Consider the following 16,229-nt stretch of genomic DNA (forward strand, 5'->3'; position numbering starts at 1 on the left):
CTTGGAAGCCCAGTGGGAAATGAGGTCTCGGTGCCCTAAGCTGATTCAGGTGCACTGAGTGCTGTCTGGGGAGCAGAGGGGAGGGCAGAAGGCTCCCAGACCTGGACGTGGAGCAAACTAAGGGACAGAGGCCTTAGGGATGGGGGGTGGTAAACAGGAGTCTAAGTTAAAGACACTGAGGACCCAGCTCAATATCCCCTGGGCCTCAATGTCAACGGCAGGTGTGAAAGGGCACCAGTAGGGACACTGGTCCTGAGGGCATCAAGAACATGGAGGAACCCTTTGGGTGGCATGGTAGGGGTTGTGACGACTGACCCCATCTGACAATGAGGAAGGTGCGTGTCAGAGGGCACGGCTGGTGGCTGAGGACTAGGAGTCAAGCACAGGGGGCCAGTGAGGAGCTGGGCTGGGGTTTGTGGTCCCCTAGGCAGGCCAGCGCATGGGCAAAACTCAGGGTTTGAACCTCTCTGCTGTGTGATATTGGTCAGGCCTCTCAACTTCTCTGTACATAAGAGGCTAAACTGGGGGCAGACGTGGTCAGTCCTCACTGGCAGCCTGAGTTAAATTCGAGCTCATCTCTGTGTGACCCTGTGAAGCTCAGGGCCCCAGTACACAATGGCCACGGAGAAGCCGCACTGACAACAGAGGCATCCACCGAGTTCACGGTTTTATATCCACATCCGTATCAGCGTACCATACAAAACCTGCCTGCCAACCTGGCTGGGCGGGCAGGAGGGGGGTCCACGGCAGCATAGAAAACCGGGGCTCTCGTCCAAAACAGGAGAGAAAAATGGGCTTTACAGTCAAGGAACATAAAATCAGAACCCAACATGATCCAGAAGTCTGGAGACAGCACTGAGTGGGGCTGCTGGGGCGGCGTTGGGTCTCGGACCCCTGCCCCCCGCAGTACCTCCAGCAGCGTCAGTTCCTGTGAGGCCTGGGGTCGGGGAGGGCCAGCTCACGAGGTTATTTTTAATAATTTTGCTTTGTGGGGATAACCGGTGGCAGGTTTCACTTCAGGGTTTGGAGGGGAAGTTGGGTCTGTGGGGCGGGACCTGCCCGGCCCCAAATGTCACAGCCGAGGTTCTTGGAAGTGGCCCAGCGAAGTTCCTTCCTGCCCTGACCCCAGATCTATGGCTTAAAAGTCAGGGAACCCAGGCTGGGGCTGAGCACCCCAGGGGCCTTTGTAAACATGGCAGGTACAGGTAGGTGGGGTTTGGGGGACCCCAGGGACCTGCAGGGGCAGCCAGAGCCGTAGGGAGGGCAGTGCCCATGGGGACAGGGGGCATGGAGTGGAGGAGGTGAATTCCCCTAACACAGAGACTCAGAGATACTGAGGCTGAGAGAGACAGAGAGACGGGGATAGAAAGAGACAAAGTGACAGGGAGAGTCAGAGACGGGCAAACAGAGAGGAGAGATGACGGAGAGAGACGGAGTCATAGGAGATGGAGAGGAAAAGAGATTGAGACAGGGAAAGATTCACAAAGAAGAGAGATAGACAGAACAGAGACGGAGCCCAGGGCCGCAGCTGCCTGGGCCAGGCAGCTCAGCTCTGCTCCGGGTCAGCGGGCTGTGGGTGGGGGCCCAGGGCCGGGCGCCCGCACAGGGTGGGCCAGCGTGACAGTGAGCGCATCGTTGTGCTGCACTAGGGAGGTGTGCTGGTAATGCAGCACCAGCTCCTTCAGCGATCCATACAGGTTGTAGGGCTCTGCAAAGCCCAAGCCAGTGGCCGTGCGGTAGATGACACAGTGCTTGGTGTCGCCGTCCACCCTGTGGTGTGGGCAAATGGGTGGTCAAATGGGTGGCACCCTACGGGCCCGTCCAGCCACTTCCCCAATCCCGGACCCTGACATGGTCCAGACCCCACTGCTTCTGGCCTGGATGCCGTCCCAGCTTCCTCCCCTGTCCCCAATAACCCCTTCTTCCTGTGACAGCCACAGGGGTCTTCTTCCTAAGTTCTAGCACACAGTAGATGCTTAGTAAGAGCTCTTGAAAGGAACATGGGGCTCCTCTACCCCCCCAGGCACTCACACCACAGAGCACGCATAGCAGCCCCGCTGGCTGCTCTCACGGATGAGGAAGGTTCCATCCCGCTTGCCGCTCAGCATTTCCTCAGCCTGCGTGCGGTTGATCTTGCCCACATACCACGTGCGTTCCTCGTGGTGGGGGAGGTCATCCTCATCCTCCATCAGGGAATACTGGCTGTGGAGGGGGCAGGGAGGGACCCTGGTCACTTACCCACCAGCCTCTGAGGCATCCCTGCTGCCTGGACAATGCTCCCTTCCTGGTGAACTCCTACTCGTTCTGCAAAACCCACCAAAAATGGCCCAGCTTCTGGGAAGTCCTCCCTCCCCCCTTCACATGGTCACTCACTCCTCAGTCTCGTTTTTGATTCCCAACCACTCGTTGATTTTCTTCTGTCGGGCACCTTTCTGGGTGAGCCACCTGGGAGGAAGAGAAAAGGTGGTTCACGCAGCAGAGGCAGGGCCAGCCCACAGGGGTGCAGTCCAGCCTGGCTAGAGGTGAGGGTTGTCCAGCAAGGGTGGGTTTGGGTATGATAGCGCCAGTTGCCACACGGGGCCAGCCTTGGCTTGGCCAAGCACAGCTCGAAGGTGGGAGAGACTGGCTGGCTCTGCCAGGAAACCCCCTGTTTATTGTTTCTGTTAACACATACGGAGCCTCCAGAATGCACCATCCCACAGGGTTTTATCACCACCAGAGGCTTAGTCTCAGGGGCTGCACACAGTGCTGTAGGCCTTTGCATGAGGCAGTTATCTGTGTATTTTACTTTCCCTAGCTGGAAAGGGGGAAAAATTTTAAACATTTATTGATTCTAGAGAGGAAGGGGGAGAGAGGGAGGGAGAGAGGGGATTAGCGAGAGACAGAGAAACAGAGAGAGACATCAATTTGTGGTCCCACTGATTTATGCATTCATTGGTTGATTCTTGTATATGCCCTGACTGGGGATCGGACATGCAACCACGGCATATTGGGATGATGCTCTAACCAGCTGAGCTACCCGGCCAGGGCTGGAAAGGGAAAACTACGAAGGACTTGGAGAGGACAAAATATGTGCATGGTTGCTCAGCACAGAGCCCAGCACAAGAGCCCAGCAGGTGCACAGAAGCATCTCTTCCCAGGTGGGAAAAGAGCCCTTGCCAAGATTCTCACAATAGGGCCACAGGCAAGTGCAGCACACTCACACCAGGTACTGGTCTCGGATCTTGCGCAGCTGCATGAGGTCCGGCTTCAGGCTGTTCATGCGCTTATCGATCTCCCGGTTGTCCAAGGCCTGTGTCCTCAGCTCCTGTTCCAGCTTGGTGCGGCTCTCATGGATCTCGGCGATGCGAGACTTCAGCCGCTCTGAGTTCAGCAGGATCCTGGGGGAGGAGTGTGTCTCGGAGGCCTTGGATGGCTTCCAGCCTCAAGCCTTTGCTTATGCTCTTTCTGATTTCTCCTCTGGTGAACTCCTATTCAGCCTTCAAAGACCATTTCAATGGACCCTCCCTTCCCCCCAAACCCCAGCTACCCCTTTTTTCCTTTTTCTCCCCATTTGCACTGCACTGGACTGAATGGGGCAGAGCAGGGCAAGGGAGCTGGACTCACCTCTGCATTTCCTTCTCATTGCCCTCACGCCGGAAGCGCTCCAGATACTCCTTGCTGCACTTCTCTTGAGTCTGGCCCTGCTCTTCGAAGATCTTGATGGTTTCATTGAAGGCCTCGATTGCAGTGCGCTTCATTTGCAGCTCCTGGAGGAGAGGGTGAATCTTAGCATCTCCTGGGACCCCCCCCAAGCTCATCATGAGGGCAATGGCAGATCCCAGCTGTGATACGGAGATTTTGCCCAACCTGTTCCATCTGCCAGGCATGTCATCCCTCTGGCTCCTACTAAACCAAACCAACTCCCATTCAACCTTCAACCCCCCCCCCATTCCCCAAACCTGATTCTCCTTCATAAACTCCTTTGGGTGCCTTACCAACACCTGGACTTGTTAGCATTGCTGAGAATTCATCATAAATCTAGTTGCTACAGTTCATGGGGCTCCTTTTCAGAGTAGGTGCTGCACCAAGCGTTTCCTGCGCACCACCTCACAGAACCTGCCAACAGCCCCTATAAAGTCTGAACTATTAATGGGAAAATTAAGGCTCAGAGAGCCTAAGTCATGTCCAAGGTTATGATATTCCTAATAGATTTCATGCAGGCATCTTGTCCATCCAGAGCCTCATAAGACCCACCGGTAAAAAGAGAAGAAGGAAGAAACCCTTCAGGAGCCACGAGAGAGACAGACAGTTGATCGGAGTAAGCTACATCTTGGCTTGCCAAAGGACGTTATCAACACAGTGCCAGAGTGAAGAAACCACCCCTTCCCCTTTTAGAAAATACTTTCTTTAATGTGAGACCTCCTAACCGTCTATCTTGCCCCACATCAGATTATCGTCCCCACTGTGAATCACCTCTAGGTTGCAGGGGCCCAAGAAAGAATTAAGAGACAGTTCCAGTTTACAGATGGGGAAACTGAGGTCCTGAGAGATGCACAGGCTTAACTGAGAACCTCCCAGGTTCTCCTGAGGGGCTGGCTGGTATTGTCTCATTTGTTCTTTTCTTCTCTTTTTTTAACCACGTGCATTTACTTCTATGCTTTCAGGGCAGTCTCCAATGCTAAGCGACTGCTCTGTGACCTGCAGGAAGTTGTCTGTTCACATGGCCTCGCCACTGGCCCCCACGCCTCAGTCTCCTCATGTGCACCGGCCCGTGGTACCTGGGAGGTGCGCGTGTACTCCTCGTAGAGCTGGTCGTACTCTCGGCTCTTGTCCTGGTACTGCTGGTGGTACACTTTGAGCTGGGCACCCACGGCCTCTACGCTGTCTTCTTTGACGATCTGGTCCTGAGGATACCCAGTGTCAGGTCAGCTGACACTGGGTGAGGTTAATTGGCAAACTGAGGCCCAGGGCTACCCTCTCCAGTTCCCACCCGGGTCTCAGACCTGCTGGTACTTGGACACAGGGTACAGAAGCCGCGTGTCTAGTTTGGCATTGTACTGGGCCAGTGACTCATGGCGGTAGTGGGTGATGAGGTCCACAACGGAGCAGAAGGTAAGTGGCTCTGAGAAGCCGTAGTGCCCATCACGGTGGAAGACCTTAATTAGCTTGTTGTTCCCGCCTTTCCTAGGAGTGGATAAGAGGGGGTGTCACTGTCCACTGGGACCCCCAGGTTTCCTGACCCTGACACCACACATGTTCTCCTTTCACCTCTCACCCCAGTCATCCCAAAGACACAGGTCCCCACCTGAGGGTCAGCGTGTACTCTCCCTGAATCTTGCTGGAGGCATCTCGGACCAGGAAGGTGCCATCAGGTGTGTCCCGGAGTTTCTCGTTCACCTCCTCCCTGTGGGGATACCCAGGATTGGGGTGGCCCACCACAGACCCTGTCCTTCGGGCCCTTCCCACCACATGGCACTACCCCATGACCCTACCTGGAGATGTCACCCCAGTACCACTCAGCATCCTGCAGGGAGGGCAGCGGGGTCCCCCCATTGGCCAGCCCTGCAGGGGCTGGCTTTACCTTAGGTGGTTTAGGTGGCAAAGCTGGGGGACAGAAAAACAAACAGTGAGCACCAACTCTACACTGTGGTCAGTCGCACTGCAACCCAGCCTGCTGGTATGGGCAGGGCCTGGAGTCAGCACTCATGGCCCTCCCACAATGAGAGGATAAGGATGCAAAAGGGGTCACCTGGGGGTTCGACCTCCTGTTCTTCCAGGTGCTCCTGAAGCAACTTCTCCACCAGCAGTGCTGGGAAGTCGGGATTGGGCTCAGTCCTGGGGGAGGGGGAGTGCAGTGAGCGCTGAACGGTGGTATCTGCACGTGGTCCTGAACGTGCTTGCACTCCTTGGGGGCTCACATGAGAGCTGGGAAGCAGGGCAAATGATGCAGGCAGGTGTGGGAAACCAGCTGCTATTTACGTATGTAAGTACTCAATACAGGGTTCAGCACTTGGGGTGGAGGGGGGAGCAGAAGTGAAGGTACAGGCACCACACACGTGCCTCTCCTCTGGTCTAGGTCCCAAGTCCTCTGGGGCGGGCTGTCCCTGAAGCTCGGATTCAGCTCCCTACCACCCCCATCTCAGCATATATGGCCTGCAACCACGCCCCCATTTACGCGTCACAGGTCCCCACCTTCCCGCTGCTCACCCAACGGGTGCGACCCCTGGCGGAGGCAGTGGGGGAGGCGGCGCACCGAGCAGCAGAGGCCCAAACGCAACGCCCAGGGCTCGCACAGCGGGACCTGGGGCCGGGGCGCGCCGGGCCACCCGGCCCAGGTGCTGGAGCAGGAAGCGGAGCGTGAGCGCGCGGTGTAGTGGTAGCGTCGGGGGCTCCAGCACTGGCCCTATGGGCCCCGCGGCCTCTGCAGACAGATCACCGAGCGGGGTGAGCCGGGTTCATCTGCCCCAGCTCCTCCCAGCCCAGGGTTATCCACCAAGGCTTACCCCTCAGGGTACGGCAGGCCTCGGCAGCGGCCTCCAGAGTCACAAGAGGTGCAGGCAGCGCCAGCAGGAAACCCTTGATGCCATCAGCCAGGGCTGCTGAGTCCCACTGCTCTATGTCGCTCAGGGACCAGTCTGTGGGTGCAGGGGTGCCGTGTTGGTGGGGCTGTTGGGGTCAACTCCCTGCCCCTGTCCCCTTTGAAACTCCCCCTCACCTGTGCAGGGCGCAGGCAGCTCAGGCTTGTAGAGGGATTCACTGTCTAGTCCTGAGGTGGGGAAGAGAAGGAGGAGGGAGGGGCTCAACAGCTGTCAAATGCTACCCAGACCCCATATGGGGGCTGGGGTGGCTACTCAACCTCCCAGAGATAAAAGCAGAGGGAAGGAAGTGGCAGAGGACGCAGCACATTCAATATCAGGTCCGGTGTCCACAGTCCCATTTGCCCCTGGGAATCAGTCCTTGCCCAGTTCAACACGGAGGCTCAGGGCATTTGGGCTCAGCCTTGTCCCAGGCAGAGTAAGCCCAGTAGCCCTGTTAAGGGATGAATAGCCCATCACCAGAGGTAAGCAAGGAGAATCTGGGGGTTGCGGCCAGACTGACGCTCACCTGTCTGCTCAATGGCCTCCACAAGCTTCACCAGGAGTGGGGGAGCCACATCAGGTGGGGAGAACTGCTCAGGCAGGTCAGGGAGTGTGAGGCCTGGCAGAAAGGGACAGCGTATTGGTGGGGTCCCTGGAAGGACCCTAGGCCCCTTCTTGGCTTGCTGTTTCTCAGCTAGGGCAGCTCCAGGCAGGGCCCAGCTCAGGCAAGAGCCTGGCAGCTGGACCACCACCCTGGGGAAGGCAGACACCTGTGGCTGGGGGGTGGCAGAGCCAAGTTAGGGGGAAACAATTTTCTGGGTCAAGATATCAGTAATGCAACCTCAGAGAACATGTGTAGTGGGATGATTAGTATCCTCCCCAAATGATGTGTACACATCCTAATCCCTGGTACCTGTGACTGTGACCTTGTTTGGAAACAGGGTTTTTGCAGATTTTGAGATGAGATCATCTTGGGTTTAGGGCCCTAAACACAATGACTGGTGTCTCTAAGAGGCCATGTGACAACAAAGGCAGAGACTGGGGTGGTGCAGCCACAAGGCAAGGATGCTTGGAGCCACCCGAGGCTGGGACAGGTAGAAAAGATCCTCCCCTAGACCCTGTGGAGGGAGCGCAGCCCTGCTGACACTTGATCTTGGACTTCTGGCCTCCAAACCGTGAGAAAATACACTCCTGTGGTTTGAAGCCACCGGGTTTGTGGGAGTTTGTTACAGCAGCCCCAGGAAACTCACACGGCAGGTTTCGGGCCACTGCTCACTGTGTGGCCTTGGGCACAGGGCCTGCCTTCTTTGTGCCTCAGTTTCCTCAACTGAGGAACTGGCGTCATCTCTTCCTTCTTAGTGGGAATAACACGGCAGTTGAGAACGAATAAAAAGAAAATGTCCCTGTCTCGGTCTGAATACCTGACTTCAAAGACATTCCTCTACTTTCTCAGTCCTTTTGCCTTGAAAAATGTATCTCCCTCTTTTTAAAATGCTGACACCACTCCCAGAGGGTGCCAGGGGCCGCCCTGGCCCAGCCCCTTCAGGCTCTGAGTTTCCCAGGGGGCCCTTTGTGTTCAGCAGCTCTGCAGGCACTGACACCATTCGATGCAGTCCTGGCCCTCGGCGGGACGCCCTGGCACACAACAGGGGCAAGCCGGGGCCTGCGGGGCCTCCCTGAGTGATGGGCCAGGTGGCGCCTCAAGCTGGAGAAAGGCCCAGCTACGTCGAAAACGCCAAGAAAAAAAAAGGGAGAGAACAAGAGGAGAGGAGGTGGGTAAAGCCCCAGCTGGTGGGGCTGCCACGGTTCTGAAACTTGACTCTGAAACTTGTCTGTGATCAGTTTGTGAAATAGGGAGGGAGGTTCCATCAGGACAGGCGTCACCCCATTTTATGGACGAGGACCTGAGGCTCAGAGAGGGAACAACCTCACTGTGGGTGCACAGCCTAGGTGACATTGGGGTGCTGCACTCAGTACCGTGCATGGGGTGGAATGGAGGAAACACAAGCAGCCACAGCATGCTCCCCAGCGTACCCCTGTTGGTCCCAGGACCCTGGAGGGGCAGGGCCCAAAGGCAGTAACCAATCCTCCCTGTTTCTAGATGAGGAAACTGAGTTCTGGAGAGGCCTTCCTCCCCACCCCCGATGTCACCCAGCCCTGGAAGATTTGGAGGGCGGGACTGCTGCCCTGAGTGGGGATGTGTGTGTGGAGGCTGGACCTGGGCCAGGCAGAGGAGGGAGGCGGCTGTTACCAGGGGGAGAGGCAGATTCTGGCTGGGAGCCCGGATGGGGCCGCCTCCTGCTCCTCCAGACCGAGGCAGGATGCAGGCCCAGGCCCCGGAGACGCCAGATGCTGCAAATCCCAAACTAGTACCATACCATCTTGGCGCCCCACTCCACCCCATGGCATGGGACTCTGTGGCCATCAGTGTTCTCCTCTGGAACAAAACCAGACAGGTCTTTGGTGGGGCCATGGTGACGCCCAGGACCTTCGCCTTCACTGGGGGTCCTGAGAGAGTAGTCTCACCCACTTGAACCTCGGTCCCCCCATCTGTACATGGGCCTTACTGGGCAGCTGTGAGGTCAGAGCAGACCATGCCAGGCACTCAGCACTTATCAGCCTCTTCCCCACAACCTGAGCCTTGATTTCCCTGCTAGAACCCACCCCCGCCCAGCAGGCAGCGATTTCAGTGTGTGCTCAGTGTCCCTGGGTCGCTACTCCCAGCATACCCCTTGGAAGGGGGGTGGGTGGCACTCCATGCTGCATGGCCTCGATTGTCCCATCCTTTCTGGGCTTCATGGATCCCTTCATTTTGGAAACTGGTTAAAATCAGGGAAATAAAGGAGGTGCCTTGAAGGACTCTGGCTGCAAACCACAGAATGAAGCTAAATTGAGCCTCTGAATTCTACTGTCTCTCCACTGTCTTCAAAATTAATCCCATGATGTTCCCGAAGGGCGGCCCCTGTTGCCCTCCCCTTCCTCATTCCATCCGGCCCTGCTGGCTTTTCCCTGAACCCATCACATTCCCACCCATGGCCTCTGCCCTGCTAGGTCCACTGCCTGCAGCCCGCCAGCCCCAGCTCCTTTATCACAGTCTTTATCGTCAGCTAATCACATTCTTGTCACTTCTTGAACCAGGCCCATGAGGGCAGGGCCAGGCCTGTGTCCACCCCTGTGTCCCCAATACTGTGAACTATGCCCAGCCCCTGAGAGCAGAGCAGCCAACACTTGTCAACTGACTCAATGTCCTTATTCCCCCTCCCCTGGAAGAGGTGCCACTGCCTCACTGACACCAGTGAGGGTCTGAGGGAACACCCCACGCAACCCTGACAGAGCCCCTACCTGCAGCTCACCTGGCTCTGGGGGCCCCTCTCGGGGCCTGGCGGGCAGTGGGCGAGGGCCGCGGGGCCGAGGGCCTGGCCGGGCCAGGGTCACAGGCCCCAGGAACTCCACGTAGGTACCAGGGAAGTCACCTCGCTGCCGAGTGCGCTCATTGAGGCCAGGCATCCAACCCACGTTCTGCGGGCAGCGCTCGCTGCCCTCAGCTACACCCAGTACCTGCAGGGCTGCCCGGCTCACCACCAGCACATCGCCCGGCAGCAGCTCCAAGTCCTCTGGCCGCTCCCGGCGGAACGGGTACAGTGCCCTGTATTGGAAGCCATCAGCACCAGCCATGGTGGGGAGAGGAGGTCTGTATGGTCAGGTGGCTGCTAGGGACCCCAGTGACCCCATCAGTCGGGTGGGGGCCAGGAGGGTCCCCTGGGTCAGCTTGAGGTGCTCAGACCTCTATTTCCACCAAGCAGGTACAGGTGACAAAGAGGATGCTCATGCCTCGCTTCCTGTCATCACTCCACAACCCTTACGAGGGTCACTTGTTGCTCTGTCCGTCATTTGTCAGCTAGTGGGAGGAGGTTGGCAGTGTGGTCTCCGGTCACTCAGTTGCTTTAACCCCCCTCAATCCAAAGGGCTGGGCCGGGCCAGGCCACTCACTCCCACATGTGGGGGGCCATTGGTGCCCGAAGCTGGTAGCTCTCCGGGCTGTGCCAGGTGAGGGAGCCAAGGGCACAGGCTGTCACCATGCTCGGCAGGGGATGCTGACCTAGGGGGAGACAGGCAAGGCAGGGCAAGGCAGCATAAGCCAGGTCGAACTCCTCCCATTCCCAACTCAGAGATAGGCCTAAATCCCAGGTTGAAATCCCCCACTCACTGGGCCGCCTTGGGCTATTTCCTGTCCCTCTCTGGGTCTCAGTTTCCCTAATGTCAAATGGGTACAATAATTATCCTTCCTTGGGGTACCTGTCTCAGGCATACTGCATGCTGGGTAAACAAGCTCTGTTAGAGATGAGGAAACTGAGGCTCAGGGCAGGGAGGTCTTTGGCCAGGAAGCCACCACTCAAAACCCCAGATCTGCCTCACTTGAAGGCCCGGGATGGATGATAGGAGGTAGCATCCGCATGGCCACACTGACTCAGAGCAGGTGGGGCAACTGGAGACACCAAGGGTGCCGTGGGAGCCCTCAGAAGGGGTTGGGTCAGATGAGCACAGGAGGCAGCCAGGGCACACAGGGGTAGGAAAGGATGTCCCAGCAGAGTACCCCCCACACGTTGGCAAGGGGACCCCTGATCTCTGCAACGGAGGGGTGAAGAGGCATCCTGACTGACTCAGCGCTGGGACCACAGTAGCTGCTCAGAACATGAAGGGGTCAGTGGGAGGCTGCGGGGACTTTAGCCCCAGGGTGATGGGTGGATGGCAAGAGGGCATCGCACCTGCCAAGGGGGAGGCTTTCATTTGCAGGGTGATGACCACCCCCCAGGAGCCACCAGTCTCAGGGAGACAGAGCTCACATACACATTCCCAGTGTCAGCTTTGCAAGTTCAGTGCTTCTGAGAAGTTGGCATGGGAGCGATTTTCTAGAAGGCGAGCCCTCACTAAAGACAGGAAGGGGCACTGGCCACATGCAAAGGCTTGAGATGCAAGTTGCTTGCCAGTAGTTCAGGGTGGCTTCAGGAAAGCCACCAACCACGCAGGGCCTCTGCCAGGGAGGTTGGAGCTTCCCCCCAACCCCACTACCACCACCACAAAGAGTCCCAGGAGATGTCCAAGGGGGAGCAGAGGATCCACATTCCGAGATGCTCCAACTTATCTGCTCTGTGACCCCTGTACCCCCATTCTACAGGTGGTGAAACTGAGGTCCAGAGAGGAGAGGTCCAAGAAACTGCCTGGATCCGCTTGCCTGCACTCGTTTGTACACGCCCGGTGTGTGCTCCAGGACCCAGTGCTTCCCAAATCTAATAGGCAGGGTGGCAGAGCCAGGCCTGGCGGGGACTCCGCGGCTGGAAGCAGGGCCTGCGTGTTCATGCGTGTTCAGACGCGCACGCAGACTTTCGTGGACCCCTCAGCCCACCCCAGGGACCGGAAGTGGAGCCGACCCTGGACCCCCATACCCTACTATGCCCACAATGCCTGGAGCCCCTCATTTTCCCTCGACGCTCCACTGCCAGCAATGCTTCCCTCCATTCCGGACTCTAGACCCAGCCCCTTATCTTTGCCTGGAGCACCCTCCACCCTGGTCCGCCCCCACTTTGCACGGTGGCTGCACGGCTGCCAGGTGGAGCCCGAGGCCTCCAGCTTTCTCTGCCTCCCCCAGCCCCCAGCCCCACATTCTGCCTAGGAGCCCCGCATTTGCACGCACCCCCAGCCCCGCTTGCCACGCCAGCCGGCCCGGACTTACTGGTCGTGGCCACTAATGTCGACGCCACGGCAGCCGTAACGCAGAGCGGAGCCCGACCAGTGGCTCCACCAGGGCCGCAGTCAGCGACACCACGGGATCCCCGCCTCCCCTGCTGCCGAGGTTCCGAACGGCCCGGCCCACCCTCAGCGGAAATAGCCGAGCACATTCGGGTCGGGCGGGCGAAAGAAGGACAAGATAGAGCTAGGGGAGAGCCGAGTGCTTCCGGAAAGAGCCGAATATACTCGCGCGGGACTGGCAAGTAGAGTGTCCGGGTGATAGCCAATCATTTCCGGAAACAGCCGAACACAATCGGGTTAGATTACTGATCCCGAAGTTAGCCTCGGACTCGGCTAAATTGAGATAGGACCCAGCGAGTCTGGAATAGCCCAGCGCAATCGGACCTGATGAGCGATTCTGAGGCTGGGCTCGGGTGGGCTCGGTTGAGTTTAGCGACGCCCAAACGATTCCGGAAATGGCCGAGCATGCTCCTCCAGGACTGGGAATACAAGCTGAGTCCCTAGACTGTGGAATTTCTGGAAAGAACGTAGCTTGCTCCATGCCAAATGAGGCCCTAGGAGAGACAGGCCATCAGCTTCCGGAAATTGCTAAAGAATGGACGGCTGCCGAGGGCGGGTGATGCGACCCAGAGCTCAGGAAATAGGAGGCCATGGAGCGGGTTAGAGGTTACCAGAGAAAGCTGTGGACACCAACCAGTAGTTTAGTTGGTTAGAGGCTGTTCCTGATCTCCAAGGTTGGGGGTTCGATCCGTGGTCAGGACACATACAAGAATCAATCAGCGAATGCATAAATAAGTGTAAATACAAATGAACTAGAAAAAGAGAGCAAGCTGTGGAACCAGAAAGAGCCGGGGTTGCAGGCGTTTCCATGGCAGCCAAGAGCGTCCGGAAGCAGTTGCATGAACTCCGGCCTATCCTGTGCCTGAGCAATCCCTACTTAGGAACAAATGCAGACAGCTATTAGCCAAATGCACTAGGGCGTGGCCAAAGGTTTCTGACTGAGAGCTCGGTGAGTAAACAAACACACTGGGGCTGAGCTGGGTTCGGAGACCAGTGTAATTTTAGGGCATAGCCCAAGCAAGTATAAAAAGGACACAAAAAGTGGTTTATTTATTAACAGAGTTGAGGGCCCCAGACGGGTGTATGAATGAAACATAATAATAAAAAAAACTTCAGCCTGGCTGGTGTAAGTCAGTGGATTGAGCCCGGGCCTGCGAAACAGACGATCACGGTTCGATTCCCAGTCAGGGCACATGCCTGGGTTGCAGGCCAGTTCCCAGCCGGGGACACATGACAGGCAACCATACATTGATATTTCTCTCCCTCTCTCCTTCCCCTCTAAAAATAAACGAATAATAATAATAATAAAAAAAAACTTAGGAGAGAAAAAGAGAGAAACATCGATTTTTCGTTCCATCCATGCATCTATTGGCTGCTTCCTGGATCTGCCCTGACCAAGGGATTGAACCCACAACCCTGGTGAATCCAAATGATGCTCTAACCAACTAAGCTACCAGCGCTGAATGAAACCTTTAACATGAAGTCCAGGATGGGTACTACTACTCACAGGGAGAGGGCAGCAGGAGACCAGGACAAGAGAAGCCATCTGGGAGAGTTTCGGTGAACTCCATCCAACGCAGCAGTCAGAACCCACTTCAAATGACTTTGAACAAGGGGTCTGTTTTCACCCCATCCCACCCTGCTCTTCCTTTACTCATTTTTGGCCCTTGTTCACAAATCCAGACATTGGAACTCCTCTTAGTCAATGTGGGTTTTATTCACTGTCAGCTTCATGATGGAAGAAAGAAGCAAGTCATGCATAGCCTTGGTCTAGCTCCAACACTAGGCAGTGCTGGGAGAGGGGCAGGGAGGCCATGGAGCAGGCTGCAGGATCTGGAAAGTGCCCACAACCATGTGGGGCACAAGAGATCTTGCCAGCCACCTCCAAATGGGAGACAGAGGCTTTGGGATGCCCCCAATGGGTCACACAGCATCATGGCCTGGGTGGGGTCAGCTGTGTCTGACGTCAGACTCTGCATTCAAGCTCCTTTGCTGACAAGGCCCACAGCAGGGCCTGGCTGCATGACTCTCACCAGGCAATTGTGGGACAAGTCTCTGCCCCTCATCAGGCTTCTGTTAATTGTCGTTAAAATGGTGGTGATGACACCAGCTCCAGCCTTCTCAAGGCTGGCTGAGGGACAAGCCATGAGTAAGAGTTTGGCACATAACGTCGTTGGGATTAGTTTTGTAAACACGAGGAGACCTAGGCACAGAGTGCAGAAGCCATTTTCCCAGAGCCACACAGTGGAATCAAGATTCAGACATGGGCTTCACTACCCCCAATTTGGGTTTTCTACTCGAATTTCACCCCAGGGAGGCTCTGACACATTGAGGGAACCATCAGCGGTATTTCACAGGCGTACCATGTCCTAGTGCTCACTCTAGTGGGCATCAGACATGTGAAATCTTGGCCAGGGTGGACATTCTTCTGCCCTGGCAGTGCTCTTTGGGGCTTCTGTCTCCTGGGGCATTAATGTTCCCCAGGAGAGTGGATGACCCCTCTGTCTAGATCTGATGAACTCCTACTCATCCGTTAAAGCCCCAGTTCCCACATCCCCTAAGCCCAAAGGACTGGAGGCAGACTCTAACCAGGTTGGTCTCTTGATGGAAGGGAATCAATTACAGACTCTCCGGGTCACATCCAGATTGGGTATGGATGAGTGATCTGGGCCGTGTTCCCATCGATGTATCTTGGGTCAGGGATGGGATCAAGTAAAACACAAAAAACTTAAAATTTTTTTTACACATACAGCAAAATGAGGAAACAAGAACACAGGTAACCTGTCCAAAGTGCTTCCTTCTGCGCCCCAGGGTCAGGGTCTGCAAATGGGGTCCCAGGTGCAAGGGGCAGGACCCGGGTGGCTCCATCAGGCTATTGTTTACAAAAAGTAATAAATTAGTCACAGGGATTTGCTGCTATTTACAATACTACCCTCATCCCCCATTCCTGCCCCATTGCCCTGACTAATGGGCACCAAAACACGGAGGCACTTGACTCCACCTTCCAGCAAGGACTGTGATGGCTTCCTGCCTCCTGGGTATGACAGACTGGTGGCTTAGTCTCCATCCAGGTGTCACTTGACTGAAAGAAACTTGCACAAAAAATACATGACTTCCAGGCCAGGGGGAGGCCTGGTGGGAGGGATCAGTCCTTCCCACTGGGTTCCAGGGCTCCAGACACAGCCTCAGCACCTTCCACTTCAATCTGTGGCATCACAGTTGGTGGTCTGGTGGCCTCCTCTGCGGGGTCATCAAAGCTCACCTCCTGCACAGCCTCCTGCTTCTTGAAGGAGTCTCGGCGCTCAGACAGATGTAGCCTTCGCATGACCACCAGCTCGGAGTCAGGCCCGTGGCTGCGACGCCCTGGCTCCCCATCCAGCCGCTCACCTGTACCCAGCTTGTCGGCTGACTGGCCCCGGCGCAACCTTGGGGACCGGTTGGGTGCAGGCAGGGGCGAGGGCGAGCGGGGTGGGGGTGCAGGCACGGGCGGGCAAGCCAGGGGGGAGGGTGGGATGCTGCTGGTGGACTTGCGGCGGCCAGATTTGTGGCGGGGTGGCCCGAGCTTGGCAGCTAGGCCGTGCAGGGAGCTGGGGCGGGTGTGGCCAGCAGCAGCTGGAGAGGCAGGGCTGCTGGAGCTTGGAGATGCACTGGGTGGGGATGCAGTGTCTGTGGGTGACAGGTGAAGGTCAGGGCCACCAGCCTTGTCCCTAGCCTTAAGGTGGGGCCCTGAAACTGACTGCACCTGCCAAAGCCTACACTGTTCCAGGCGGCCACCTATGATGCCTGCTTTTCCTGCCTCTTGTCATTTGCAAGGCTGTTCCCTGGGCTTAGATCTGGTGAACAGCTGCTCATCCATCAGAG

The 16,229-nt window shown here is 56.8% G+C and overlaps 2 protein-coding genes across 8 annotated transcripts in view; both read right to left on the reverse strand.

Moving 5' to 3' along the window:
* Positions 1-654: 654 nt before the first annotated feature.
* Positions 655-12,481, reverse strand: PIK3R2 (phosphoinositide-3-kinase regulatory subunit 2). The gene is made up of 16 exons (XM_037142025.2): positions 12,292-12,481; positions 9,914-10,659; positions 7,087-7,179; positions 6,698-6,748; positions 6,486-6,617; positions 6,190-6,403; positions 5,732-5,817; positions 5,475-5,586; positions 5,288-5,386; positions 4,986-5,166; positions 4,761-4,886; positions 3,607-3,749; positions 3,204-3,380; positions 2,374-2,445; positions 2,032-2,202; positions 655-1,770 (listed from the first exon to the last, which is right to left on the reverse strand). Exons 2-16 carry the CDS (start codon positions 10,233-10,235, stop codon positions 1,563-1,565), a joined length of 2,187 nt encoding a protein of 728 aa, XP_036997920.2. The 5' UTR covers positions 10,236-10,659; positions 12,292-12,481; the 3' UTR covers positions 655-1,562.
* Positions 12,482-14,066: 1,585 nt separating this feature from the next.
* MAST3 (microtubule associated serine/threonine kinase 3) overlaps positions 14,067-16,229 on the reverse strand; it is a 34,347-nt gene continuing 32,184 nt past the window's right edge. For all 7 annotated transcript variants that reach the window (XM_037142024.2, XM_037142020.2, XM_037142019.2 and 4 more), the window contains one exon: positions 14,067-16,034. In XM_037142024.2, coding sequence (XP_036997919.2) covers positions 15,514-16,034 — 521 coding nt within the window. In that variant the 3' untranslated portion in view covers positions 14,067-15,513. The remainder of the gene's footprint in view (positions 16,035-16,229) is intronic.

Source organism: Artibeus jamaicensis, unplaced genomic scaffold (assembly GCF_021234435.1).
Source record: "Artibeus jamaicensis isolate MK-2021 breed Jamaican fruit bat unplaced genomic scaffold, CSHL_Jam_final contig_477, whole genome shotgun sequence".
In the NCBI taxonomy this organism is placed as follows: Eukaryota; Metazoa; Chordata; class Mammalia; order Chiroptera; family Phyllostomidae; genus Artibeus; species Artibeus jamaicensis.

What these genes read in the sequence shown, in the direction of transcription:
- PIK3R2 (XM_037142025.2), bottom strand. Translation starts at nt 10,235, where the DNA reads ATGGCTGGTGCTGATGGCTTCCAATACAGGGCACTGTACCCGTTCCGC. An exon ending in GAGTACACGCTGACCCTCAG is followed by an intron (nt 5,167 to 5,287) that starts GTGGGGACCTGT and finishes ATCCACTCCTAG; the next exon opens with GAAAGGCGGGAACAACAAGC. An exon ending in ATCAAAAACGAGACTGAGGA is followed by an intron (nt 2,203 to 2,373) that starts GTGAGTGACCAT and finishes CCCCCTCCACAG; the next exon opens with CCAGTATTCCCTGATGGAGG.